Genomic DNA, 27,407 nt, shown 5'->3' on the forward strand with positions numbered 1-27,407 from the left:
CGAAACCGAAGACACCAGTTGAAGAAGGAGCACTGCTGAAGACTGAAGAACCTGAAGAGGTCGTAGGGAAACTGAAGACACCAGTTGAAGAAGGGGCACTGCTGAAGACTGAAGAAGAACCTGAAGAGGTCGTACCGAAACCGAAGACACCAGTTGAAGAAGGAGCACTGCTGAAGACTGAAGAACCTGAAGAGGTCGTAGGGAAACTGAAGACACCAGTTGAAGAAGGGGCACTGCTGAAGACTGAAGAAGAACCTGAAGAGGTCGTACCGAAACCGAAGACACTAGTTGAAGAAGGGGCACTGCTGAAGACTGAAGAAGAACCTGAAGAGGTCGTACCAGTTGAAGAAGGGGCACTGCTGAAGACTGAAGAAGAACCTGAAGAGGTCGTACCGAAACCGAAGACACCAGTTGAAGAAGGAGCACTGCTGAAGACTGAAGAACCTGAAGAGGTCGTAGGGAAACTGAAGACACCAGTTGAAGAAGGGGCACTGCTGAAGACTGAAGAAGAACCTGAAGAGGTCGTACCAAAACCGAAGACACCAGTTGAAGAAGGGGCACTGCTGAAGACTGAAGAAGAACCTGAAGAGGTCGTACCAGTTGAAGAAGGGGCACTGCTGAAGACTGAAGAAGAACCTGAAGAGGTCGTACCGAAACCAAAGACACCAGTTGAAGAAGGGGCACTGCTGAAGACTGAAGAAGAACCTGAAGAGGTCGTACCGAAACCGAAGAAACCAGTTGAAGAAGGGGCACTGCTGAAGACTGAAGAAGAACCTGAAGAGGTCGCACCGAAACTGAAGACACCAGTTGAAGAAGGGGCACTGCTGAAGACTGAAGAAGAACCTGAAGTGGTCGTACCGAAACCGAAGACACCAGTTGAAGAAGGGGCACTGCTGAAGACTGAAGAAGAACCTGAAGAGGTCGTACCAGTTGAAGAAGGGGCACTGCTGAAGACTGAAGAAGAACCTGAAGAGGTCGTACCGAAACCAAAGACACCAGTTGAAGAAGGGGCACTGCTGAAGACTGAAGAAGAACCTGAAGAGGTCGTACCGAAACCGAAGAAACCAGTTGAAGAAGGGGCACTGCTGAAGACTGAAGAAGAACCTGAAGAGGTCGCACCGAAACTGAAGACACCAGTTGAAGAAGGGGCACTGCTGAAGACTGAAGAAGAACCTGAAGTGGTCGTACCGAAACCGAAGACACCAGTTGAAGAAGGGGCACTGCTGAAGACTGAAGAAGAACCTGAAGAGGTCGTACCGAAACCGAAGAAACCAGTTGAAGAAGGGGCACTGCTGAAGACTGAAGAAGAACCTGAAGAGGTCGCACCGAAACTGAAGACACCAGTTGAAGAAGGGGCACTGCTGAAGACTGAAGAAGAACCTGAAGAGGTCGTACCAAAACCGAAGACACCAGTTGAAGAAGGGGCACTGCTGAAGACTGAAGAAGAACCTGAAGAGGTCGTACCAGTTGAAGAAGGGGCACTGCTGAAGACTGAAGAAGAACCTGAAGAGGTCGTACCGAAACCAAAGACACCAGTTGAAGAAGGGGCACTGCTGAAGACTGAAGAAGAACCTGAAGAGGTCGTACCGAAACCGAAGAAACCAGTTGAAGAAGGGGCACTGATGAAGACTGAAGAAGAACCTGAAGAGGTCGCACCGAAACTGAAGACACCAGTTGAAGAAGGGGCATTGCTGAAGACTGAAGAAGAACCTGAAGTGGTCGTACCGAAACCGAAGACACCAGTTGAAGAAGGGGCACTGCTGAAGACTGAAGAAGAACCTGAAGAGGTCGTACCAGTTGAAGAAGGGGCACTGCTGAAGACTGAAGAAGAACCTGAAGAGGTCGTACTGAAACCGAAGACACCAGTTGAAGAAGGAGCACTGCTGAAGACTGAAGAACCTGAAGAGGTCGTAGGGAAACTGAAGACACCAGTTGAAGAAGGGGCACTACTGAAGACTGAAGAAGAACCTGAAGAGGTCGTACCGAAACCGAAGACACCAGTTGATGAAGGGGCACTGCTGAAGACTGAAGAAGAACCTGAAGAGGTCGCACCAGTTGAAGAAGGGGCACTGCTGAAGACTGAAGAAGAACCTGAAGAGGTCGTACCGAAACCGAAGACACCAGTTGAAGAAGGGGCACTGCTGAAGACTAAAGAAGAACCTGAAGAGGTCGTACCAGTTGAAGAAGGGGCACTGCTGAAGACTGAAGAAGAACCTGAAGAGGTCGTACCGAAACCGAAGACACCAGTTGAAGAAGGAGCACTGCTGAAGACTGAAGAACCTGAAGAGGTCGTAGGGAAACTGAAGACACCAGTTGAAGAAGGGGCACTGCTGAAGACTGAAGAAGAACCTGAAGAGGTCGTACCGAAACCGAAGACACCAGTTGAAGAAGGGGCACTGCTGAAGACTGAAGAAGAACCTGAAGAGGTCGTACCAGTTGAAGAAGGGGCACTGCTGAAGACTGAAGAAGAACCTGAAGAGGTCATACCGAAACCGAAGACACCAGTTGAAGAAGGGGCACTGCTGAAGACTGAAGAAGAACCTGAAGAGGTCGTACCAGTTGAAGAAGGGGCACTGCTGAAGACTGAAGAAGAACCTGAAGAGGTCGTACCGAAACCGAAGACACCAGTTGAAGAAGGAGCACTGCTGAAGACTGAAGAACCTGAAGAGGTCGTAGGGAAACTGAAGACACCAGTTGAAGAAGGGGCACTGCTGAAGACTGAAGAAGAACCTGAAGAGGTCGTACCGAAACCGAAGACACCAGTTGAAGAAGGGGCACTGCTGAAGACTGAAGAAGAACCTGAAGAGGTCGTACCAGTTGAAGAAGGGGCACTGCTGAAGACTGAAGAAGAACCTGAAGAGGTCGTACCGAAACCGAAGACACCAGTTGAAGAAGGAGCACTGCTGAAGACTGAAGAACCTGAAGAGGTCGTAGGGAAACTGAAGACACCAGTTGAAGAAGGGGCACTGCTGAAGACTGAAGAAGAACCTGAAGAGGTCGTACCAAAACCGAAGACACCAGTTGAAGAAGGGGCACTGCTGAAGACTGAAGAAGAACCTGAAGAGGTCGTACCAAAACCGAAGACACCAGTTGAAGAAGGGGCACTGCTGAAGACTGAAGAACCTGAAGAGGTCGTACCAGTTGAAGAAGGGGCACTGCTGAAGACTGAAGAAGAACCTGAAGAGGTCGTACCGAAACCAAAGACACCAGTTGAAGAAGGGGCACTGCTGAAGACTGAAGAAGGACCTGAAGAGGTCGTACCGAAACCGAAGACACCAGTTGAAGAAGGGGCACTGCTGAAGACTGAAGAAGAACCTGAAGAGGTCGCACCGAAACTGAAGACACCAGTTGAAGAATGGGCACTGCTGAAGACTGAAGAAGAACCTGAAGTGGTCTTACCGAAACCGAAGACACCAGTTGAAGAAGGGGCACTGCTGAAGACTGAAGAAGAACCTGAAGAGGTCGTACCAGTTGAAGAAGGGGCACTGCTGAAGACTGAAGAAGAACCTGAAGAGGTCGTACCGAAACCGAAGACACCAGTTGAAGAAGGGGCACTGCTGAAGACTGAAGAACCTGAAGAGGTCGTAGGGAAACCGAAGACACCAGTTGAAGAAGGGGCACTGCTGAAGACTGAAGAAGAACCTGAAGAGGTCGTACCGAAACCGAAGACACCAGTTGAAGAAGGGGCACTGCTGAAGACTGAAGAACCTGAAGAGGTCGCACCGAAACTGAAGACACCAGTTGAAGAAGGGGCACTGCTGAAGACTGAAGAAGAACCTGAAGTGGTCGTACCGAATCTGAAGACACCAGTTGAAGAAGGGGCACTGCTGAAGACTGAAGAAGAACCTGAAGAGGTCGCACCGAAACTGAAGACACCAGTTGAAGAAGGGGCACTGCTGAAGACTGAAGAAGAACCTGAAGAGGTCGTACCGAAACTGAAGTCACCAGTTGAAGAAGGGGCACTGCTGAAGACTGAAGAAGAACCTGAACAGGTCGTACCGAAACTGAAGACTGGAGCAGCGGCAGCACCAGTTGAAGAAGTGGCACTGCTGAAGGAGCCGGTGGTTACTGAAGAAGAACCTGAAGAGCTCAAACCAGCACCAAAAACTGGAGCAGTTGCACCGCCGGTCGATCCAACTGCATTGATTGAAGAAGAGGAAGAACTCACACCAAAACTAAATACGCCAGAAGTAGTAAAACTGCTGGAGCCACTTGCACTGCCGTTTGAAACGGCAGTAGGATTCACACCAAATAAACTAGATGTTGATACACATTATGGAAAAAAAAGAAGAAAAAATAATTAGGCAGTTACTGAATCTTGATACACATTATGGCAGCTCCGCTGGTAGCTAAGATCTCACATATATTTTCCCATTTAATAATTGCCCATCAAACAATTTCCAAGAACATATAATTTCACATACACGAACTGTGAAACTAACACATCTCGTTCAAGATAAATAGTTACTTCAATAATCACGTACCAAAAGCAGAATTCAGGCACAAAATCGAATACTTCGCACAAAATCACGAGCACACACGAAACAAACATTTGAAATCTCAGACGAAACTAAAGATTCGCAGCTAAAACCAAACCCTTAAAGCAAACGAAAAGAAATAACCTGATGTCTGGGGAGGAGCAGGAGGTGGCGGCGGCATGCGTTTTTTGCGGAAAACAGAATCGAAGAAGCGGCGCGCCACATACGAAATGAGCTTGGAGGCGGGGTCCACCACCAACTTCGTCAACCAGCTGCTGCCTCCATTGCCGGGGAAGGCGATGGCGGGGCGCTCGTAAGGCGTCGTCGTTTTGCGGAAGGGCTTCTTGCGAAACTTTCTCCCAGCACCTCCTCCTCCGCCGCCGCCGTAAGCGGTGGTGGTGGCTCCGCCTTCTTCCGCCGTCGCCATTTGATTTAGAAAAATGGGTGTATAATATTAAATATATTTATATATAATAAAAAGATTTAATTTTTTTTTGCCCTTTTTAGGAGCTTGCTACTTTGACATTGAGCTTGACCCCAAAAGTCAATATTTGTGAAATACCAAAATACTGTACTAAAAATTAGTATGAAATATTTTCCCTAAAAGGAAACTATTAATTTTTTGAAGGAAAATGGAATGATAATTGCATTTAAAATTCATAGCCAAAATAGTAAGAAGATATGTATTAATTTGCTAAATAAACCAGGTTATAAATTGTTGGTGGTGGCATTAATTTTGTGATTTGAAAATTATGAATTTGATTATTTGAATCAATTAATGAGCCTTTAGGAACTTTAAATTTTAGAATTGGTTAAAGTTAGTTCATAAGTAGTAGAGCACTTGTTACTTGTTAGTTACTTAATAGTAAATTACAAAGAATTTGAAAATAAGATTGTAATTTGCATCTTCAAATTACACTCTATTCGTGATTTGGTTTCGAAAATGTCGACATTTCAATACTCAAATAATTTTTTGTTACTTGCATAGACTTAAAATCTATTTAAACAATCTGATATAATACTCATAGATCGTCCCTCTTTTTATAAACACATTACTTCTTTTCTTTTTCCTTCATTCGCCACAACAATCTATTTATCTTGAAATTAGAGGTCAGGCATCGCCTTCATCTTTATTCGCCACAGCCCAAAATCATTTTTTCCGGTGAATTTCTCGGCCTCAAACTTCGCCGTCGCCATCGTTACACTTACACCCCGCTGATTTCACCCTTCGATCCTCCTTCCCACAGACGGCGCCAGTTGTAAGGGAGAATCAGCAAGAATCACCAAGAAACGAGCTAAGTATAGCGAGCAAAAACAATCCTACATCCATGGAAGGTAAACGGGAAAAGTATCATTGATCACAGAGTAACTCTCAATCAAAAACAGAAAAGAATTATCTCTCAAGCTAAATCACATAGCTCAACTCTCTTCTTTTGACTCTCTGTTGTTTCTTCACTCATCAGAGAAAACTCTCTCTTGATACACACGAAAAGTAATAATATGGAATGAGAGAAAAGATAACAGGAAAAGAATAAAGCAGCAACAGTCTTGCAGCTCTAACTAACTCCCTATGCAAGATTTGCAAATAAGTCCCTAAACATTTTGCTAATGATGCAGACACCCCTCTCTACATATATGAAGCTTCATCATTTTGAACATCGAATTATCTTTTAATCATAATGTAAAAGAAAATTCATAAACACTTTATGATGTTTCTTCAACATTGAAAACACATAGACCTAACAAAGGATTTCAAACCAAAAACTGACAAAAATACACAAACAAAACAAAAACTAGAATAGAACCATAATACATAAAACTTTCAACATGGAATTTCCCAAATTTTCAAACCTCAAAAGCTATAAAAAACTACTAGATCCAAAAACAAAAAAAAAGGTGCAACATAAAATATTTTCTTGATTTGGTATGAATCAACTCTGTTCCACAATGATCCAAACCTTCTGTCCCAAGGCACAGTAGTTAGACACATTGCATATGTAATAAGACACCCCTTTGAGGGGCAGAGGGATCGTTGCCGGGCCGTCGTAGGCGGCGTTGTACGGCTCGTCTCCGGTGCACCGGTCGAACTCGCCCCTCGACACTTGAAGCACGTTGTAGAGCCCCGAATCGAAGTCGAAATCTGCAGATATATGTATGTGAGAGTTTGTTTGATTTGGTGAAGAAAATTTGGAAATGGAAGTAGGTAGTTAAGTTAGTTAAGTTAGTTACAGAGAGAATCTCCGGTGTGGAAGGTGTAGGAAGAAGACCAGTTTTTGTAGAAGTTAATGGTGGGAGGGATTGACCAGATTGAATCTCCAACTCTATGCTGCAAAGCCTCTGAACTCCATAGGAGTAGTGCTGCAATTAACATCATCGTTGCAGCCATTGCTAGAGAGAGAGAGAGAGAGAGAGAGAGAGAGAGAGAGAGAGAGAGAGAGAGGTTGTGTGAAAAAACTGAAATGGTGGTTATCAATTTGCACGTTTTGGAAGCATTGCTTTTTATCTTGATTTCGTGTTGATGGTAGTTTACCATTGGAAAAATTGCACCTAAATACACAAACTTTGCCAAAAATCCAAATTTAACGCAAACTTAGGATTTTACATTTTAATACACCAATTTAAGAAGTTGTTCAATTTTGACACAATTTTGAATTCCGGCCACCGGGATATTGACGTGGCAGCCGGAATCGCCACGTCACACACACACACACACTCCACCCTCTCTCTCTCACACCTCACTCTCTCTCTCTCTCCACACGTCACCCCCCCCCCCCCCCCCCCCCGCCCTAAACCCTAATTGCTGTAGAACCGGCGATGGAGGACGGCGCGGAGGCCAGGTTCTACAGTGCATCCTCCATCAAATCCGGTACCCATCCAGCGCATCCCCCCACCCCCCCTTCCCTCCCGCCGTCAATTTGGATGTCCTAGGACGCGAAGAGATGGAGGTCTGTGGTGGTGATGACCACGGCTGGTTGTGGAAGGAGTAATGGCGGTGGCGGCGCGCGGTGGTTGAAATTGAGGTGGAATCGGGAAACGACTGGTGGAAATTGAGGTGGAATTGAAGCGGTGGTCGAATTGAGGTGGAATCGGCGACCGACTGAACGAAGTGACGGCTGTTTCCACCCGAAGAGAGAGAAATCGGGAGGGAGGCCGCCATTTGTGAGAGGGAGGAGGCGGTGCTCTCGCCGTGGACGGTGTGAGGTGTGGGTTCTGTTGTGAGGTGCGGCCAGAGATTCGAGGGAGAGGGGCGGACCGGTGGTGGCTGGCTTCAGCTGCGGCGGCCGTCGGGTTCTGGGGAGGGGGAAGTGGCTGACGGCCGGAGGGAGGGTTTGTGGCTGTGGCTGACGACGGGGGGAGGGGGGAGAGGGGAGGTGACGTGTAGAGAGTGAGAGAGAGTGGGTGTGTGACGTGGCTGCGAAATTGGCATTCCGGCGTCCACGTCAGAGTGCCGGTCGCCGGAATTGAAAAATGTGTCAAAATTGAACAACTTCTTAAATTGGTGTATTAAAATGTAAAATCCTAAGTTTACGTTAAATTTGGATTTTCGACAAAGTTTGTGTATTTAGGTGCAATTTTCCCTTTACCATTTGACGACTTTTTGATTTATCAACTCACTTTCCTTTATTAAAAAAAAGAAAAAAGAAAAAAAAAACATTTTTGTTTTTACTTTTTATTCTAAGCAGGTGAGATCCTCTGTCCCACTTTTGTTGTTCGATGACTCATTTTTAATTTGTTTTATATAAAATTATATATTTTGTATAATTTTAAGATAATTAATCATAGTCCTCTCATTTTTTTTTTGAGGGGATAGTCCTCTCATTCAATTTATAGTTATTGTTTATATTTATATCAATTAATAACTACTTATTATGATTAATTAATTCAAAATTAGGATATAGTATAACTTTTTAAATTTAATTTTTATTGATAAATAATTTAAATTTACTCTTACATAATACTCCCTCCGTCCCACTCCAATAGACTCATTTTTCTTTTTGAGATGTCCCACTCTAATAGGCTCATTTTTCTTTTTGGATAAAAAAGTTGTACTTAATTGGTGTGGACCACACCACTTTACTACCATATTTATCATATCATATTTAAACGGAGAATGTCATGTTATCAAGAAAAAATTAAGGGCCTAATATGCTACTCCCTCCGTCCCACTCTAATAGTTCTATTTTCTTTTTCGGAACGTCCCACTAGAATAACCTTGTTTCTATTTTTGATAATGATTTTACACTACAAACAATGTGGCCTCATACACCTTTACGCATTTTCACACTAAAAAAACAAATTTCTTAGTCTACATGCCGAAGAAATCATTTGAAATTTTACCCTCGCATTGAAATGGATTTAAGTTGATTATGAATAATTTCAATCGAAAACAACGACATTTTGAGATGTAAATTGGATTGGAATCCAACCTTGTTAGCAAAGTCATGTTAAATTAATAAGTTCAATAATTGTCGAATACTCCCCTTGTTTTATTAATAATGTGTCAGTTACTCTATTGAGGCATTCCTCTTCTTCTTCTTTTTTTTTTTTTTTGAGGGGATTCAGATTAGTAATGTCTTATACTCTCTCCGTCCACCAAAGATATGTTACAATTTTCTTTTTCATCCATCCAAAAAAAATATGCCATATCCATTTTTAGCAGTAGGGTCCACACTATTCCACTCACATTTAAAGTGGGACCCTTACTCCACTACCAACTTCACTCACATTTTATTAAAACACGTGCCGAAAGTAAAGTGATATATCTTTGATGGACGGAGGGAGTATTTTTTTTAACAAAAAATTAATTATTTAAAATATTATTAATGGTAGGCTCAACTTACTTTATATACTAGCTCACTTAAAATAATTCCTAAATATTTTCTTATCAACTCACTTTATACACTGCATTTTTCCTTAATCTAAGCCTAAACCTATCCCCAAATTCCCTTAATTTAGATAAACCTCAATTAGTTGCCTAAAATCGAGTTGACTCTTAAATTAATATGAAAACCAAAACCAAGCCTATATCTATAATTCTATCACCTAGTTGACTAGTTAGGAAAAAGACCTAATTGAGGAGGGCCTCTTCTCTTATATTTTTCTCTCTCTCTCTCAAAAACAATATATATGAGTGAGAGAGAGAGAGGAGAATTCTATTGAATCCATAATATCCAAGTTTTCAAAAATTCAAAAAAAAAAAAAAAAAAAAACCTCTTCTCTCACAAATGAATAACGCCACCGCTTCATCGGACTACAACGACGACCCCATCGGCGACACCGCGCTCGGCGGCTTCGGCTACGGCGTCGGCCTCTCCATCGCCGCCCTCGTCGTCTTCGTCGTCATCACCTACTTCTCCTACAAGTGCAAGCGATCGCAGACGGACTCCTTGTCCTCCTCCGTCCACGTCGTCATCCACCGCGACGGCCTCGACGCCGCCGCCATCTCCGCCTTCCCGCTCTACACCTACGGCCAACTCAAGCCCCACAAAGGCGGCGGCGCCGCCGGCTGCGCCGTCTGCCTGTCGGACTTCAAGGAGAGCGAGGAGGTGCGGCTGCTGCCGGAGTGCGGGCACGTCTTCCACCGGAGCTGCGTTGATCCGTGGCTGATGATTCACCCCACGTGCCCCATCTGCCGGAACTCGCCGCTGCCGACGGCGGAGCCGACGCTGCTGCCGGCGTCACAGCCTGCTCCGGTTGCTAACCAATAATGATAATCTTCTTCTTCTTCTTCTTCTTTTTATTTTATTTTTTAATTGTTTGGTGAATGGAACAGTCGTATATATTTAATTTTTTTTGGTCTATGGGAATATTGAATAATTTTGTGGTGTAAAAGAGAAATGTTATACTCCCTCACTCCATCCCACGAATCTTGACACGTTTTTCTTTTTTTGGTCATCCCACAAATCTTGACACATTTCCAAATAAGGTAACTTCTCTCTCCTACTTTATCACTTTTATTATTTTCTCTCTCATATTTTATCACTTTTATCACCTTCTTTCTCCTATTTTATCATTTTTATACTTTATTAAGTATGAAAATTGAAATTTTAGATTTAGAAGTTTAAGAAATACTAATTTTCTTGTAATTCGATTTGGTGATGGAAATATTGAGCTATAATTTATTCCTTTTATTGCTTAAAATTATGCATAGAATTTAAATTTTAATAAAAAGTTATTTAATATTTGATAGTATAGAAATGGTCTTATAGTGAAGTTATTGTTAATTTAATTATAGGTAAATAAAGTATAAGTTTAAAATTGTTCAATTATTTGTAGGATATTGTTCAAAAGTAGAAAATATATTCATAGTATAAAAAATGTTTGGTTTGAGTGATAAAGCATGAATGATAAGAATCATAAAATAATTCACCTTGATTAAGTGTTTGATTTGTATGATTGAGCTTGTGATTGATAATCCGGCTCGCATCTAATCTTTCAATTGATTGATTATTTATCACGTTAAAGTTGGGTGAATCATTTAATCGCCTCTCTAATTCTATCAATCTTATTAATCTTATGTATCTCATCCACCAAACCAAACACCTTATTAATTTTGATTATGGGTAAATAAATATAAATTATCATGTTAAAATCATTCAATTGTGTAGAATAGTGCTAAAAAATATATTTAGAAGACAGTATAAAAAAATTTTACAGAGAGAATATATAAAATTTCAATAGTTTGATGATTTTATAAGAATAAAACAAGATTTTTGACGCATAAAACGGTTCCAATATAAGCTTTCTTGAAGGTATTGGATAATGCATTTACATGATATATATGAAGCTTCATCATTTTGAACACCGAATTACTATCTTCGTCCCACGAATCTTAATACGTGTGTGTAGTTAATAAACGAGAATTAATGAGTTGTAGATTAGTGTTTTAAGTGTGTAGTTAATAAAGTATAAAAGTGATAAAGTATGATAGAGAAGGTAATAATTATTACCTTATTTGAAAATGTGTCAAGATTTGTGGAACGGCCCAAAAAGGAATACGTATCAAGATTCGTGGGACGGAGGGAGTATCTTTTAATCATAATGTAAAAGAAAATTCATAAACACTTTATGATGTTTCTTCAACATTGAAAACACACAAAAACTAACAAAGGATTTCAAACCAACAACTGACAGAAATACACAAACAAAACAAAAACTAGAATAGAACCATAATACATAAAACTTTCAACATGGAATTTTCCAAATTTCCAAACCTCAAAAGCTATAAAAAAACTACTAGATCCAAAAAAAAAAAAAAAAGGTGCAACATAAAATATTTTCTTGATTTGGTATAAATCAACTCTGTTCCACAATGATCCAAACCTTCTGTCCCAAGGCACAGTAGTTAGAGACATTGCATACGTAATAAGACACCCCTTCGAGGGGCAGAGGGATCGTTGCCGGGCCGTCGTAGGCGGCGTTGTACGGCTCGTCTCCGGTGCACCGGTCGAACTCGCCCCTCGACACTTGAAGCACGTTGTAGAGCCCCGAATCGAAGTCGAAATCTGCAGATATATGTATGTGAGAGTTTGTTTGATTTGGTGAAGAAAATTTGGTAATGGAAGAAGGTAGTTAAGTTAGTTAAGTTAGTTACAGAGAGTATCTCCGGTGTGGAAGGTGTAGGAAGAAGACCAGTTTTTGTAGAAGTTAATGGTGGGAGGGATTGACCAGATTGAATCTCCAACTCTATGCTGCAAAGCCTCTGAACTCCATAGGAGTAGTGCTGCAATTAACATCATCGTTGCAGCCATTGCTAGTGAGAGAGAGAGAGAGAGGTTTTGTGAAAAAACTGAAATGGTGGTTATCAGTTTGCACGTTTTGGAAGCATTGCTTTTTATCTTGATTTCGTGTTAATGGTAGTTTACCATTTGACGACTTTTTGATTTATCAACTCACTTTCCTTTATTAAAAAAAAGAAAAAAAGAAAAAAAAAAACATTTTCATTTTTACTTTTTATTCTAATTTCTAAGCACGTGAGATCCTCTGTCCCACTTTTGTTGTTCGATGACTCACTTTTAATTTGTTTTATATTTAATTATATATTTTGTATAATTTTAAGATAATTAATCATAGTCCTCTCAATTTTTTTTTGAGGGGATAGTCCTCTCATTCAATTTATTATTGTTGTTTATATTTATATCAATTAATAACTACTTATTATGATTAATTAATTCAAAATTAGGATATAGTATAACTTTTTAAATTTAATTTTTATTGATAAATAAATTAAATTTACTCTTACATAATATTTATTTATGTATTAAACAAAAACTATAAAATAGTAAAATTAAGAGTGAGAAACAATGGGACAGATTCTATGTGCATATTTACCATATCATATTTAAACGGAGAATGTCACGTTATCAAGAAAACATTAAGGGCCTAATATGCTACTCCATCCGTCCTACTCTAATAGTTCTGTTTTCTTTTTCGGGACGTCCCACTAGAATAATCTTGTTTCTATTTTTTATAATGATTTTACACTACAAACAATGTGGCCTCATACACATTTACACATTTTTACATTAAAAAAGCAAGTTTTTTAATCTCCGTGCTAAAAAAAATAAGACTATTCTACTGGACGAAGGGAGTGCATATGTAAAAGAGTCTTAATTGCAACCATTCAAAAGTCTGAAAATTACAAATTAAATGAAAGGTGGTGTATTTTTAAAAAATATATAAAGTTATTAAAGATCACAAATTCAAAAAACCGTCAAAATTATGCCAATAAACCACCATTAACCTATTTTTTATAAAATATTTCAATACAAGATAGGTCTCCTAACTCGAGCCACAATATTTCCTGTTTTATTTCATCAATACACATCGCTCCTTCCAATACACAATAGAACACTATCCAAAAAAAGAAAAGAAAAAAGAATTTATACAAATGTGATATTGAATTAGAAGACTTATTCTGGGACACAGCTTCAAGTTCAATTACACCCCCTTCAAAATCGCCACTACACTCATACACTTCTACACAGTTTGTTTCCTTTCAAAATTTATGGGAAAGATGAAGATGAAGATAGGGTAAAAGCAGCAAGACCTTTTCTGTGTTATGACATATCAATAGCTTCACTTCTTCCTGTTCTTACTTCTGTTGACCTTCACATACTTTCGACCCGATTTATCGACTCCAGAGCTGCCCAACGAGAAGCTGCCACCGGCGTTGAACTCCAGACTACTCGATGACTGAAACATGGAAGGGTTCTGAGGAGCGGCTTGATTTTGCTGGCCGCCGAACTGGAAGGGGTTCGGTTGAGACGGAGCGGCTGATCCGAACATGAAGCCAGGCGGAGACGGGGAGATGTTGTTGGCTTGGCCGAATGCAGGAGGAGACGGTGCAGTCGACTGCACTGGATCCTCGGCCATACTGTCTTCTCCATTCATCTGATAGCTGTTCCCGGGCGAGGAGGCTGCAAAACCAGGACTCGGGTTGCCAAATACGGGCTGCTGCCCCAGAGACGGGGATGGTGAGGCGAAGACTGAAGCAGGGGCGGATGAGAATGAGAAAGGGGAGCTCGATGGTGGAGCGGAGGATGTCGGCTGTGCACCAAAGGAAAACCCGGTGGCTGGAGACGAACCAAAGAGAGAGGATGCCGGAGCTTGCACGCTGGAAGCACCAAAGGGATTGGGAGCGTTATTAGAGGTAACGGAGTTGATTGCAGAGGACGAGGCCGGAGAGCTTCCACCAAAGCTAAATACTCCCGATGCACCGTTGCTGAACGAGCTAGCAGCATTAGATGCTGACACGGATGCCGGATTACTCAACCCAAAACTGAAAGTGGAAGGAGCCACACCACCAGTTGATCCAACTGCATTGGTTAAAGAAGAGGAGCTGCCGAAGGAGTTGGTGGTTGCTGTCGCAGAACCTGAAGAGGTCGCACCGAAACTGAAGACTGGAGCAGCGGCACCACCAGTTGAAGAAGGGGCACTGCTGAAGGAGCCGGTGGTTACTGAAGAAGAAACTGAAGAGCTCAAACCAGCACCAAAAACTGGAGCAGTTGCACCGCCAGTCGATCCAACTGCATTGATTGAAGAAGAGGAAGAACTCACACCAAAATTAAATACGCCCGAAGTAGTAAAACTGCTGGAGCCACTTGCATTGCCGTTTGAAACAGCAGTAGGATTCACACCAAATAAACTAGATGTTGACCCACTACTAGAGGCAACTAAACCGGTATCTGATGAGGAAGCTGAAGAATTCAAACCAAAAGGCACGACCTGACCGAAAGCTGGAGCGCTGGACAGGGAAGAAGCAAAAGGAATGCTGCTACTCGTATTTGATGCAAATAAATTCGACTGAGTAGATCCCCCGTGAACAACAGTTCCAACAGCAGGCACAAAAGATTTACTGAGACCACCGAATAGAGAACCTTGTGAATTATTTGCAGATGGATTACTGGTTGATGAACTGAGTCCAGAGGCCATACTTCCAGAACTTGGGATCCCGAATGATACAAAATTGGTAGTAGTGCTTCCGGAACTTGGATGCGTTACAGCTTCGTTTTTCAAATCTCCAGCTGGAACGATGGTTGCTGACGCTGCTGATACATTAGTAGATGGATCGGGGGAGGCACCAAATTTGAAAGGAGGTTCCCCAGAAACTTTAGGTGCCTCGGATGCTCCAAAAGTGATTCTGCTGGAGTTGGCTGAGCTGACGCTGTCTGTACCAGATGGGATGAAGTCTGAAATGCTGACAGATGAGGTAAAAATAGCAGGAGTAGCAGTGGAGATCGGATGCGTATTGTTGTTAGATGTGGCAGTCAATGACACAGCGGGGGAGCCTGCAACGAGCATCCCATTAGATGCAGCGGTATCAGATTTCCCGTTTGTATCATCAGCAGCCAGAGGTTTCAGGAATCCACCTTTCCCTGGCTCCGAAAATGTCACCGGAGAGCTAGATGTAGCAAAAACATCCAGCAAGCTGCACATGTAGTAAACAGAATTTAGATCGCAATGTGGTATAAATCATTATTCTCATCAGCTTGAATTTATTTTGTTATTATTTTTTTGTAAGAACCAAATTTGGCAAAATAATGAACTTATTTTGCAACAATTGACTCCATGCACAAAGAGCAAAGGATAGTTTGAGTTCTCCAGAGGATTCAGAGAACCGAGGAATTCTTTCTTGCATTATTTCTCCTATGAGAATTTGAGCCTAAAATTGCAAAGTTAGAAGATATTACAACAAAAGACAGTGGAGGTGTAACAGGAGAATATTTTCAAGAGAAACAAACCATATTCCTCGAAGTAAGAAATCAATGTCATCAACACCGAGTACAAGAACAGAACCTTCAAACAGTTGGAAATCATTTTCCAGTCTGCATGCATAGAACTAACCTGCTAGAGCTTTCTGGTATCCCGGTGCTTGATTCGGGCATCAAGGAAGGGAACTTATCTGCAACTTTAGAATTAAAGCTGAAAAGAGATGGAGGATCATTCATCTCCTTAGCATTGTTAAATGCAGCAAATGGAGGAGGAATGGAAGGTTGAGCAGCAGCAGTTACGTCTACTGAAGCAGAGGTGATGATGCCATTACTTTGTTCCCCCAATGAGGCAGCACCAGCACTGCTAGTTTCATTTGTTTTACTCGATATAAGGTCTGAACGTGATTTCAGCTCTGTCTGAATTGTTGTTTCTAACAATTTGGGTTCTTCATGACGTGAGAACTTGCTATCTGTGGGATGGGCCTCCAATGATCCTCTCCCGTCAGAGGATGGACAGGATGCAAATTCAATACATGGTACGTCGTCATCAAGATCGATATAATCCTAGAAATGACATCAATAAGAATTGCAAGTTCCACGAAAAGCACAAAAAAGAAAAAAGGAGAACTACACTCCAGAGTGATGGAACTAAAAAATTCATAATATGAAGCAATATGAAGCACTTTGAATGAACTAGAAGGATTCCAAATACTGAGCTGCATACAATACAATTATATACACATATAAAAGTGCAATCTCCTTACCTCCAGAGCACTCATTCTAAATGCTGCTTTGTTTTGAGGTTGAGACAAACCATTATCGACATCATTTGAAGTTCGACCTCTCACCAAAGAAGCTTCAAAGGACACTGCAGAGTCATTGTTATTCACAGGGTAGTATGTTTGAGAAGGGGAAGTTTCTACCGGACCATTTTCTTCAACTTTTCCTTGATCTTGAGGAGTAGAAACATGAGTATTCAATAAACCAGCACTGCTCTCAATTTTGTGATCGTCTTGGACATTCAGCAGCAACTCTGAGGAAGTGGCATCCTCCAAGCTCCTAAGAGCCTGTCCATGAAGCATACTTGGCGTCAATTTGAAAGTTGACTTCTGTCGCGCAGAAACCACATTGGCCTCTGATGATTTGCCCTTTACTCTTCCAACAGCTACCTCACTACCATTGGATTTGAAAGGAAGTATAGCATAACTGGTGCTTGGGTTGCTAACATTAGTATTTTCGTCAACATCAATCAATGGAAGCTTCTGCTTTGAAGATACTAGTTTAGCATCAGATTTACTTCCCACTCTATCAGTATGAGGAACCCCATGTGCTATTAGATTAGACTTCTGTCTGATTCTTCGAATTGGACCAACAGATCCAAGTTCATCATCTAAGACAAAACTCCTACGCTTTAACGTCTGCAACACAAAATAGTTGCATATTAATGTGAGCAATTGCAACTAAAACTTTCAAAGAATTCTGATCCAAGTATACCTTGGAGTTGGGCTCAATTTTTTCACAATTTTCCAGAACTGTAAGAGATGTTGAGGGCACTGACAATCCAGCATAGCCATTATAGTTCATACCAGTTCTCTGAAATTTACCAAACACAAAACAAGAATAATAAGCCCAAGAAATTCTAAGATGGATATAAGAAAGCAAATGAACTTATAGTGTGCAAGTTACCTTTGATTGCGGAGTGCAAGCCATGTTGTAAATAGCAGATCTACCAAGAGATCTTCGGTTTGTTATATAACCATTACCAGGTGAACCAAAGCTGACTGCAGACTTTGTTGTCAATGACATGCTGACAGGTTTTGTTCTCGTGCTACTAAGCATCTTGGTGTCATCCCTAGTAACTTGACTATGGTTACCGAGCATCGATTGTGGTGAGTTTGAAGGTCTATTGCCCATGTAAGCTTTTGCAAGTTCAGAAGGAGAAGCAATAATATCCCCAATAACCTGAAGACATCTTTATCAGCTATGTCACTCAAAATGATTGTGCTATGCATGAAATATGAAAATGGTAATAAAGAGTGACCGATAAAAATCACAGCATACGATAAAGAAATGCAACATAGTTTTCCCCACCTTTGAATCAGCTCTGGGAGATCTATCCTCCTCCATACCATTTTCAACTGTTTGATGCCTCCCAAAATCTGATACTGTCTCTTCATTTCTTTTACCATCATCCCTTAGAGACACTTCTCCACCTCTTGAATGCAACAGTGTTGTCAGATGGTCAATTTCAGACCTGTAAAAGGTTTTGCTTAGTAACACATTTGACAGTAGAACTGCAAAGTATATAAAAGTTAGCACACAAGCTAGTCAACAACGAATGCAGGGGTAACGGGGTGGGGGTCGATTGGAGATAGTGAAGGTCACCAATAAATTTTGATAAAACCTCACCTGGAGAAGGTCTTTTGCTTCAGCAACTGCTCAAGGTCAGAGATTCCATTACTGGAAGAACTTATTGGCTGGCTGCATTCACCACCTGCAGGTTCCTGTGCACCATATCCATTCTTGAACCATTAAATCCGATAAAAATCAATCTTTCCAAATTTAAGTAAGAGAAATAGAATTTGAAAAATATTAATCAGTTAGTTATCACTTAAAAGAATTGGTCTACTAAGCTGGAATACTCATGCTCATTAGGAGAACTCTAATGTTGTAATTTGACAACAATAAGAACTGAAAGGCACAATTTTCAGTAGGGGAGACGAGATGATAGAAAAAAGCATCATCACCAGCAATTGGTGAATCTACTTCTGTACTAGTGCCATCCATCATCAAGGCCATAGAACTAGACCTTGTTCATTACTGGTTAACAAAGAACCTGGCAAATGACCGTTCCTATTTTCTTCTTCGTCCGGTTACTAACAATAAATTAGAATATGGACACTCTACCAACACAACTCAAATACAACAGGTTCAACCTATATGGGACATGGCGAATTTTATTGTTACATACCAATTGTGAGGGAAATGAAACAACGAAGCTTTAAAAACAAAGGAACCCATAAAACTTAAGACTTACACTTAGAACTGCGTCTGGACGTGCATCACTCAATACATGGTTTGACTCTGTTTACATCAGTAAATATATCAGTAAAACTTCAAACTAGGTGAGGCACATCTAGACCTTACGGACTTGTCCCGGCCCAAAAGCACCCACCTTTTTATGGAAAAAAAAGAAGAAGAAAAAAATTAGGCAGTTACTGAATCTTGAAACACATTATGGCAGCTCCGCTGGTAGCTAAGATCTCACATATATTTTCCCATTTAATAATTGTCCATCAAACAATTTCCAGGAACATATAATTTCACATACACGAACTGTGAAACTAACACATCTCGTTCAAGATAAATAATTACTTCAATAATCACGTACCAAAAGCAGAATTCAGGCACAAAATCGAATACTTCGCACAAATCACGAGCACACACGAGACAAACATTTGAAATCTCAGACGAAACTAAAGATTCGCAGCTAAAACCAAACCCGTAAAGCAAACGAAAAGAAATAACCTGATGAAATCTCAGACGAAACTAAAGATTCGCAGCTAAAACCAAACCCGTAAAGCAAACGAAAAGAAATAACCTGATGTCTGGGGAGGAGCAGGAGGAGGCGGCGGCAGGCGTTTTTTGCGGAAAACAGAATCGAAGAAGCGGCGCGCCCCGTACGAAATGAGCTTGGAGGCGGGGTCCACCACCAGCTTCGTCAACCAGCTGCTGCTGCTGCTGCCTCCATTGCCGCGGAAGGCGATGGCGGGGCGCTCGTAAGGCGTCGTCGTTTTGCGGAAGGGCTTCTTGCGAAACTTTCCCCCAGCTCCTCCTCCTCCGCCGCCACCGTAAGCGGTGGTGGTGGCTCCGCCTTCTTCCGCCGTCGCCATTTGATTTCAAAAAAAGTTCGCCAAAAAAAGAGAGGGTGTAGGCGAATAATTAGGGTTTTAATTTGGCACGGAGAGAGAGAGGAAAAGGAAAAAAGAAAAAGAAAAATGGGTGTATAATATTAAATATATTTATATATATAATAAAAAGATTTTTTTTCCCCCTTTTTAGGAGCTTGTTACTTTGACATTGAACTTGACCCCAAAAGTCAATATTTGTGAAATACCAAAATACTACTCCCTCCGTCCCATTATTTATGGGACAACACTGTTGGGCACGGAGATTAAGAAGAGTAGAATTAAGGGAATTAGATGTGTAGTGTTATTTTAATTAACAAGTCACACACGCACAGTCACTCCTCTCTCGGCCTGTCTCTCTCTCGCCGGCCTGGCTCTCTCTCGTCGGACTGGTACACGGCGCCGCCGCCGGCGAGCGCCTCTGTCGTCAGCCCCTCTCCGTCCTCCCCCTGTCACCTCTCTCTCCCTTCCCTCTCTCCGCCTCTCGTTCGGAACAGGGCGTACGCCCTTTGTGCCGGAGACAGAGAACGGCCGCCGCCGCCTCCTTCATCCTCCAGCGCCGCCGGGCTCGCGGTGGAGAGTCGCCACCGCCGATGCCTCCGTCGTCGGCCAGCTCGATTCACCAGCATAACCCACAAACAATATGCAAAATCGACAAACAAAAATCCACAAACAAAAATCAAAATCCACAAGTTCACAAGTATCGAAACCAAAATCGAAACAAATATCAAAACCAGATCTACCCACAAACATTGAAACCCAAGGGGCTACGCCGAGGGTGGAGGCGGAAAGGGGCTACGCCGAGGGTGGAGGCGGACCGCGCCGCTGCTGCGTCTCCTGGCGGTGGGGCTGAAGATTTCGTCGACGACGGAGGAGGCGCGATGGAGTGATCAGAGAGGGAGGCAGGGGCTTGGGCGCGGCGGAGGTTGGCTGTCGTCACCGGGAATCGAGCGGAAAAAATTGGCGAGAGAGGGGAGAGCGAAGCCAGCGGTGGTGGCCGGCAGATCGACGGGCGGTGGTGGCGGCAGATCGACGGGCGGTGGTGGCCGAGAATTTTAGAAGAGAAGGGAGGCGGCTGGTAGGTGGGGGAAGGAGAGAGAGAAGAAGAAGTAGGAAATGAGTTTTAGGTGGATAATTAGTGATTAGGTGGATAATTAGCGAATATATTAATGCTTAAATGCCTCCTGATTTTTTCCAAAAAAGGAAATGTGTCATGTAGGTTGGGACAGCTGTAGATACTAAAATCTACAATTGAAGTTGACGTCTGCACGTCCGGATGGATTGGGCACTAGCAACCTGTCAACACAAGAACACGTAAGAACCCTAGGTGGAGCACCGGGTGGGGGTGTCGACCGTAGAGCCTCCGACGCTCAAGTCAGTATCGGAATAGCCAAATAGAATGATAAACGAATTGAAATAGAGAGAAAGACAGGCTGGAGTGTGCGGTTACTCCAGGCTGTAAGCGGCGTCGGAGGGTGGAAACGGTGACAGTGTTGTGAAAATAGATATGGGAGGCAGAGATAGGCCAAGCTGGCTAGGCGGCGGAGTAGGGAGAATTCAAAGAGTCGAGAGCAAGTAGGATTCCGTGTGTCTTTGATGACCTAGTCGGGCTGTTTTTATAGGAGACATCCAGCCGCTAGGGTTTTTACAGCCTGGCCCCGTCGAAACCCTTATCCATTCGGTTGTTGCGATTTGGACGGGATCATGAAGATTTCCCTTTTACTGCGTCAGCTTGGTGGGCTACTCCCTTTAGGGTTTGACGATTAAGAGACGTCTTTAGGGTTTGACGGCCGGATTGATGGTACCATTTGGGCCGGATGCGAGATATCCAGCTTGGCATTACAAGTTGATGCATAATTATTCGGGCTAGATGGGTCGATCTGCTTGACTAATTGGGCCTTTTAGGATCGTGTCAGGTTGGCGAACTTATCGTAATGGGCTTAGACTGAGTGGGAATTATTCAGTCCGACCGTTTAGACAACTTGGGCTTGAAGTGAGATATTCAGCCTGGAACGGTCCAGGTTGACCTTACAATAAACATAACTGGACTTGTCGGGCTGGACAAACAAGTTTCCTTAAGTAGTTGGGGTAGCCTTGTTATCAATCCAAGTTGGTTCGAAATTTGACGGGCTGGATTAATCGGATCGCTCGTCTCATTGGTCCAGCTTGGGGTGTTAATTGGGCTTGAGCCAAGTTGACGAATTTTGCCCACTACAGTTAGCCCCCCACTCTACAATTAGAATTTTCTAATTTGGAGAGTTGATTCGGTTATAACTATTCTGGAGGTGAAATTGTGAAAATATCGGGCCGCTCAGTCACTCGATTGTAGAAAACCATTTGCTAGCCAGCCTGACAAATGATCGTGAAGGGAATTTGCGGCTGGGAAATTCGAGCTTGGCCAGCTGAAAATAGGAAAATATCCCGAAATTTGCAAGTTAGTCCAGCCTGGCTCTTATTTTGATGTAATTAACTATTTCAGCCAGCCTGAATATATCACATTGAATCCATCTGAATAGTCAATTCTTCAAATTGATTAATCTCCAGCCTGGCTCGAAAACTGAAAACGGAAGGGTATCCAGCCTGTAAATTGTTGGAGTCAAATTGGTTTATCTCATTTTGCTTTTCCTTTTTTTTTTTGTTGGGTTGGTGTTGGCCCAAATTGCTCGGCTGTCTAGGTGAATCAAAGAGGAAAATGTTTTCTTATCTCTCTCCAGGCTGCCTTTCGTTCAAAAAATGAGGAGAAGGGGATCTCGCCTCTTTCTCCTTCATCGCTCTTCCCGTTCGAGCAGAATACGGCGGCCGTCGCCGTTTTTACTGCCGGCGAAGTTCAGATCGCCAGACGGAGGTCGAGACCTAACGGCGATTTCGCCGGAGGTCAAAACTAAAAGGAGTGATTATCTCCCTCTCTTTGAGTATCATCCCGACTCGATTTGGCTTGGTTTTTCATGGGGTGTCGCCAGAGTTTGTAGAGCCGGTAAATGGGACTGGGGGCGATGAGTCCGATGAGCCTTGACGGCGGTGTCTGCCGCTGCTTGATTCGAGAAGAGGGGGCCGTTCGACGGCCCGCGCCCGTGGGGGAGAAGAGTTCTGGGATGGAGGCGGCGCCAATGCTTCTCGCCGTTTGTCAAGGAAGGACTTAACGGTTGCAGCCTGAAGATCAAGGGTTCAGGGGCAGCGGTGACGTGGGGTTTGCGTCGTTATGGTGGTCGTGTAAGGAATTTCCCTATACTTGAATGGGAAGTACTTGTTTTTCTGATTTGCTGCACTTTCGGTTTCTTTTGCGCCGTTTGGCAGTCGAGTGGTTAAGGAGACAAACTTGAAATCCGTTGGGCTTCAAGAATTTGGTGGCTGGAGAAGCCAGGTGCGCGGCGACGGCGTGGTAGACAGAGACGAGTCGCGCGGTGGCGTGGCGTTGCCGGAGGCCGTAGCTGATTTGTGTGGCGTTTCGCGTAAGCTTGTGCGGAGGGCGAGGGTGGCCTTGGGACGCAATCGTTGTTTGTCCAGCGACTTCAGCATCTCCACAACCGGCGACTGCTATCTACCTGAGCAGTTGGCTCGAAGCGCGCGATGGCGTTGCGATGTCGCCGACTGCCAGAGTCTTCGAAGGTGAGTATCCGCGTAAAATTGATTTTTGCTAGGATTAATTTTTCACAAATTTTTATTGCCTCCGCAGTATGGAATTTTTATTTTCCTTGCTTTGTTTTTGTTTTGATTTCTTTGAATTTCGATTGCATAGTTGCTGAATTTGCTATATTGATTTTGTTCTTCACTAGTAATGGTAGCTGTTGCTGTTGAATTGGTTTAAAATAATAGTGTTATAGCTGCTTATCTACTTTATTTTCCTTTTGGAAGAAGGTTTTCTCCATCTGTTGTAGAAATCAATGCTGCGTTGTTTCACAGCTGCTTATTCCCTTTTGATTGTGATAAAGTACAATCTTTTGTGTGAAGGAATAAAGTAGACTGATCATAGCCTAGTTTTAGATTATATTGGAGAGGGTTGAGTAGGTAGGCAATCTTTTCAAATCCTTTCTTTTTCAGATTTTTGGTGGAGTGTTTATTATTTACTGTACTATAGGAGCTTATTTGTCTTTGCTTTTTATGAGAGATAGCAACAGCAGTAGCTTATATCTTCACTCTGCTCCTTTTTATTTTGTGTAACAGGAATTGCTTACATCTCACTCTGTCTCTTTTTATCTCTCATCTTGTTTATCTGTGAGGGAGCGAGCAGCACAAAGTAAGCAAGGGGAGCCTTTTGAACTGGTTAGTGGCTTCTATTTTGCGTGGAGATGAGTAGCTCTACCTTTGTTATTTGTTTGTTTGTTTACATATTTTCTTGTCTCCTTTTTTCTTTGAGGTTTTGTGCTCTCTTGAGGTGGAATTTTGCTCGAAAAGGAAGGGCAGAGGAAAAAGATAGATTTGAGAGAAAGCTATAGGCCTCTTTTTGTATAAGGTGATGGTCAATGGATTGCATCCCACCTTTCACAATTCTTCGTATTTGTAAATCGGTCGTGCGTTTTTGTGCTAACAGATTATTTCCCATGAATTCTCATTTTTTCAAGTTGTATGTGTATGGCCCGATTTTCCATGTAATGCTAACTTTAAGTTGCTAGTTTGTGGAAACAGAATCTTTGTTCTTACGCCATATATCAATGTTTAAGTAAGATGCTTGGCTTTTTTGCTCCATTGTTGCTTTTGAGAAAGTTATGTGGCCAATATTTCATATATTATCCATGTACAGTTGGACCAAAGAAAGAAAAGTTAGTAATGGTGGATGTCGAATATGCATAATAAACTCTGTCGATTTGTTGGGTAACACAAAATTTCGTGAGAGATAAATTGGAATGTAAGGATGCATTGACTGCTGATTTGGGTAGTATCTAAACTTTTGATGGATTTTTTATCGATGATGAATATAAATATCAATTCCATCATACAATGCAACTAGATGAATTTGGAGGAATGTTGGTGTGTGTTCAGTGTTCACATTGGATTTCACACTTTTTAGTAGTGGTAAAATTTGGGAGGCATTTTTGCTACCATCTCTTGAAACAATTGATTACAGTGGATTTGAGGGAATTATCGTAGTATTTCATAACTGTTTAATGCTAGAATATTGTCGTCCTCCTCCAACGTGCGCCTAAGTGTCAATTTATCGCCTTGTTTGTAACTCGAGTACTGATATATGCAATAATTTTTGTCAGATACTAGTTTTTCGTATGATTTTCACATTCACTCTGCTGCGCTATTTATTACTTAGCAATTTATTTGTTTAGGTGTTCTTGGACATGTCTGCCTCTTTTGTGTCGAGTGAGTCGAGTAGTGAAAATTCTAGATCGTCGGATGATGATACGAGCTGTCTAGATACTGTAAATGGCGTGCCAAGGAATAGGCCCCGAGCCGGGTATGACGTGGTTATGTTTGATTATGGGATTGGTGTAAATCTTTCTGGGCCACTCGAAGGGAGTATTCCTGCATACAAGCTGGGAAACGAGAGCCCGAAATCTGTTATAACTTTTGACAAGTTGGATGAACTCCGTGCTGTCTATGCTATTCCTCCTTGCGCCAGTCTGGCTGCTCCATCTGGTTCGGAAAGGCCAGATTGGTTATATCCAGGATGGACGGTCCTGTATGAGTGTTTTCTTCAGATGGGTGCCCGTTTTCCTCTTCCTCGGCTAGTGTTCGAGGCTTGCACTCACTACCGCGTTGCTCCAGGTCAATTGGTTCCGAACGTGTGGCGCACTCTCATGGCCATTCAGGTTTTTAGCGAGTTGAGGGGTGTTCACTTCAGTTTTTCTGAAGTTTTGCAGGCTTACAGCTTGGAAACGCATAGGACTGATAATGTTCGATATCAATTTAAGGCAAACCGTCCGCTTGTGCTATCTCTTCCAGATAGCGCTAAGAAATGGCGTTCTAGATACTTTTTCATATCCAATAACGCACTAGGAGAACCACGTGATTCGATTATTCCACAGGCATGGGAAGCTTGTAGTGAGTGTTACATGTTGGATGTCTTTGGAATTTGAGTATTTTTTGTTGTAGCAACATATTATTTTTATGTATTCGTAATTTACACTTTTTCATATTTTTCTTGTTTTGCAGCTTGTCCGAGGAGGGGGCCTACCAGCTTGGCTTTCGATAGTGCTAGCAAGATCGATTGGTTTTTAGGTTTTAGCGAAGAGGATCGCCAAATCTGTAACATTTTGACCGAGGCCAACTTGCGAGTTAGCTCTTTGTGGAGCCGCGTGCCCGCAGGTATTGCTTTGCTTGTCAATTTCATTTTATTCCGACTTGTCGTTAATATGACTAAGTGTTTTTATTTTGATGCAGATCACAGGATGTCGAAGTCATATGTTCCTCCTCTGCTTGGGAAGGGCGCTGCAATGGACGTGATCCGTAGGAATAGGCAGAAGGCTGCTAGCTCGAGTGGTGCGGTTACAGCTGATGTTACTGCAGCACGTGTCCCGCATTCGACCCGTGTTCCGGCTCACAAGAAAAAGCGGTCTGCTGAGGTTGACCTCACTTTGTCCGACCGGGTGGACGATGATCCTGTCAACCTGTCATTTCCGAACGTATCGGCGCATGCCCAGCTTGGACCTGTTCGAGGGGTGGCCGAACAGCTATTACTCCCACGTGACCGAGATTATTTGAAGGAGATGGGGAGTGGCAGCGTGGCTAGTGAGCTCTTCGATCATGCCTTCTTGGTAAATATTTTCGAGTATAGATTATTTTGTTGATATGAGAATTTTTCTAACTTGTTGCATTTTCATGTTTGATGTAGAGTTTGCAGAAAGCCGCCTTCCTAATGGAGAGAACTGGTGCTATGGAGGCGGAACTTCGTGAGTTGAGGGCCGAGCGGGAGAACTGGAAGGGAGAGATGACGGCTGTCAAGAAGACGCGTGATGAGGCCCGTCAGGTTGTCAAGAAGTTGGAGTCTGCCAAGTTGGAAGATGCTCGCCGGCTGGAGCGGGCTGTAGCGGACTGCAAGGAACTCGAAGCCAAAGTTGTTGCGTTGGAGCAACAAGTACTTTATAAAAGCTGTGAGACGGAGGTTCGAGTTCGGGGCGAGATGGCCTTGGCGTATCTCGAGAATCAGCCCCCCAAGACTTGGGATGTCCAACAATACATCGATGAGTTTAATGAGTGGAAGGCTGGCAGGGAGGAGCAAGCGGCGGAGCTAGCTAGCAACTTGGTTGGGATGACCACTGAAGACGATCATCCTTAGACGGGGAAGCGACATCTTGAGGAAGAGACGTCTTATCATTTTTCTTGCACTGTTTGAAACTTAACTATTTGACTAACTGCTTGTGTTGGTATGCCTCCAGCTTGAACTTTTAGACCATTGGGTCGGTTCAAGCTGTCTACTATGTTGTGATGTTTTCTTTGCGAACTCTTTGGGAAGTCAGCATTATTGTATATTTGTGAGATTTTCCTTATTCTATGAGATGCGATTGCCTTATAACTTGTATCACTATTTTGCATGTGAAACGTATAGATTGATACAACATATTGCAGCTTGTATATTTGAAAAAACAACAACATGTCGAAGAGATGAAATAGACACAATTTTTCCTTTTGTCTTCATTTTGTTGCACCAGCCTGGACCCTATGTTGGAAAATTTATTGTATTTGAACAAGGCCAGGCTGGACTTTGATTTCATTTGGTTGTTCAAGTTGGAATCGACTGATAGTAGCCAACTCGTCATTTGCGTTTGACTTGGGCGAGTTGTGTCCCACCTTGGAGTGCTAACTGATTATATAGTTTCATGCAGCATGTCGACTTGAGAGTATTTTTATCAATCAAAATCTTC

General features: G+C 42.6%; 6 protein-coding genes and 1 long non-coding RNA gene across 7 annotated transcripts; 3 read left to right on the forward strand and 4 right to left on the reverse strand.

Moving 5' to 3' along the window:
- Window positions 1-1,946: 1,946 nt before the first annotated feature.
- Window positions 1,947-4,905, reverse strand: LOC131013059 (uncharacterized). Its single transcript, XM_057941065.1, has 4 exons — window positions 4,623-4,905; window positions 3,124-4,137; window positions 2,081-3,057; window positions 1,947-2,015 (listed from the first exon to the last, which is right to left on the reverse strand). The coding sequence occupies exons 1-4, from the start codon at window positions 4,903-4,905 to the stop codon at window positions 1,947-1,949; spliced, it is 2,343 nt and encodes a 780-aa protein (XP_057797048.1).
- Window positions 4,906-6,262: 1,357 nt separating this feature from the next.
- LOC131006117 (mavicyanin-like) lies at window positions 6,263-6,888 on the reverse strand. Its single transcript, XM_057933273.1, has 2 exons — window positions 6,708-6,888; window positions 6,263-6,618 (listed from the first exon to the last, which is right to left on the reverse strand). Exons 1-2 carry the CDS (start codon window positions 6,862-6,864, stop codon window positions 6,410-6,412), a joined length of 366 nt encoding a protein of 121 aa, XP_057789256.1. The 5' UTR covers window positions 6,865-6,888; the 3' UTR covers window positions 6,263-6,409.
- Window positions 6,889-9,703: 2,815 nt separating this feature from the next.
- On the forward strand, window positions 9,704-10,186 carry LOC131013070 (RING-H2 finger protein ATL70-like). Its single transcript, XM_057941075.1, has one exon. The coding sequence runs from the start codon at window positions 9,704-9,706 to the stop codon at window positions 10,184-10,186; it is 483 nt and encodes a 160-aa protein (XP_057797058.1).
- A 1,328-nt stretch (window positions 10,187-11,514) lies between these two features.
- LOC131006118 (mavicyanin-like) lies at window positions 11,515-12,271 on the reverse strand. Its single transcript, XM_057933274.1, has 2 exons — window positions 12,073-12,271; window positions 11,515-11,983 (listed from the first exon to the last, which is right to left on the reverse strand). Exons 1-2 carry the CDS (start codon window positions 12,227-12,229, stop codon window positions 11,775-11,777), a joined length of 366 nt encoding a protein of 121 aa, XP_057789257.1. The 5' UTR covers window positions 12,230-12,271; the 3' UTR covers window positions 11,515-11,774.
- Window positions 12,272-13,197: 926 nt separating this feature from the next.
- LOC131006119 (nuclear pore complex protein NUP1-like) lies at window positions 13,198-19,780 on the reverse strand. The gene is made up of 9 exons (XM_057933275.1): window positions 19,293-19,780; window positions 18,729-18,775; window positions 18,101-18,195; window positions 17,783-17,945; window positions 17,378-17,653; window positions 17,186-17,284; window positions 16,456-17,109; window positions 15,825-16,255; window positions 13,198-15,408 (listed from the first exon to the last, which is right to left on the reverse strand). Exons 1-9 carry the CDS (start codon window positions 19,582-19,584, stop codon window positions 13,557-13,559), a joined length of 3,909 nt encoding a protein of 1,302 aa, XP_057789258.1. The 5' UTR covers window positions 19,585-19,780; the 3' UTR covers window positions 13,198-13,556.
- Window positions 19,781-22,192: 2,412 nt separating this feature from the next.
- Window positions 22,193-24,282, forward strand: LOC131006121 (uncharacterized). The gene is made up of 3 exons (XR_009095419.1): window positions 22,193-23,205; window positions 23,761-23,859; window positions 23,954-24,282. It is a non-coding gene; the product is annotated as an uncharacterized LOC131006121 (long non-coding RNA).
- Window positions 24,283-24,868: 586 nt separating this feature from the next.
- On the forward strand, window positions 24,869-27,067 carry LOC131006120 (uncharacterized). Its single transcript, XM_057933276.1, has 4 exons — window positions 24,869-25,587; window positions 25,699-25,851; window positions 25,927-26,300; window positions 26,378-27,067. The coding sequence occupies exons 1-4, from the start codon at window positions 24,885-24,887 to the stop codon at window positions 26,819-26,821; spliced, it is 1,674 nt and encodes a 557-aa protein (XP_057789259.1). The 5' UTR covers window positions 24,869-24,884; the 3' UTR covers window positions 26,822-27,067.
- The last annotated feature ends 340 nt before the right edge of the window (window positions 27,068-27,407 follow it).

This window comes from Salvia miltiorrhiza, chromosome 1 (assembly GCF_028751815.1).
Source record: "Salvia miltiorrhiza cultivar Shanhuang (shh) chromosome 1, IMPLAD_Smil_shh, whole genome shotgun sequence".
Taxonomy (NCBI): domain Eukaryota; kingdom Viridiplantae; phylum Streptophyta; class Magnoliopsida; order Lamiales; family Lamiaceae; genus Salvia; species Salvia miltiorrhiza.

What these genes read in the sequence shown, in the direction of transcription:
- LOC131013059 (XM_057941065.1), bottom strand. Translation starts at nt 4,905, where the DNA reads ATGGCGACGGCGGAAGAAGGCGGAGCCACCACCACCGCTTACGGCGGC. An exon ending in TGCTCCTCCCCAGACATCAG is followed by an intron (nt 4,138 to 4,622) that starts GTTATTTCTTTT and finishes CAATCAATGCAG; the next exon opens with TTGGATCGACCGGCGGTGCA. An exon ending in CCTCTTCAGGTTCTTCTTCA is followed by an intron (nt 2,016 to 2,080) that starts GTCTTCAGCAGT and finishes AGTCTTCAGCAG; the next exon opens with TGCCCCTTCATCAACTGGTG.
- LOC131006117 (XM_057933273.1), bottom strand. Translation starts at nt 6,864, where the DNA reads ATGGCTGCAACGATGATGTTAATTGCAGCACTACTCCTATGGAGTTCA. An exon ending in CCACACCGGAGATTCTCTCT is followed by an intron (nt 6,619 to 6,707) that starts GTAACTAACTTA and finishes ATATATCTGCAG; the next exon opens with ATTTCGACTTCGATTCGGGG.
- LOC131013070 (XM_057941075.1), top strand. Translation starts at nt 9,704, where the DNA reads ATGAATAACGCCACCGCTTCATCGGACTACAACGACGACCCCATCGGC.
- LOC131006118 (XM_057933274.1), bottom strand. Translation starts at nt 12,229, where the DNA reads ATGGCTGCAACGATGATGTTAATTGCAGCACTACTCCTATGGAGTTCA. An exon ending in CCACACCGGAGATACTCTCT is followed by an intron (nt 11,984 to 12,072) that starts GTAACTAACTTA and finishes ATATATCTGCAG; the next exon opens with ATTTCGACTTCGATTCGGGG.
- LOC131006119 (XM_057933275.1), bottom strand. Translation starts at nt 19,584, where the DNA reads ATGGCGACGGCGGAAGAAGGCGGAGCCACCACCACCGCTTACGGTGGC. An exon ending in TGCTCCTCCCCAGACATCAG is followed by an intron (nt 18,776 to 19,292) that starts GTTATTTCTTTT and finishes TGATGTAAACAG; the next exon opens with AGTCAAACCATGTATTGAGT. An exon ending in CTCCCAGAGCTGATTCAAAG is followed by an intron (nt 17,654 to 17,782) that starts GTGGGGAAAACT and finishes AGATGTCTTCAG; the next exon opens with GTTATTGGGGATATTATTGC.
- LOC131006120 (XM_057933276.1), top strand. Translation starts at nt 24,885, where the DNA reads ATGTCTGCCTCTTTTGTGTCGAGTGAGTCGAGTAGTGAAAATTCTAGA. An exon ending in GTGGAGCCGCGTGCCCGCAG is followed by an intron (nt 25,852 to 25,926) that starts GTATTGCTTTGC and finishes ATTTTGATGCAG; the next exon opens with ATCACAGGATGTCGAAGTCA. An exon ending in TCTTCGATCATGCCTTCTTG is followed by an intron (nt 26,301 to 26,377) that starts GTAAATATTTTC and finishes TGTTTGATGTAG; the next exon opens with AGTTTGCAGAAAGCCGCCTT.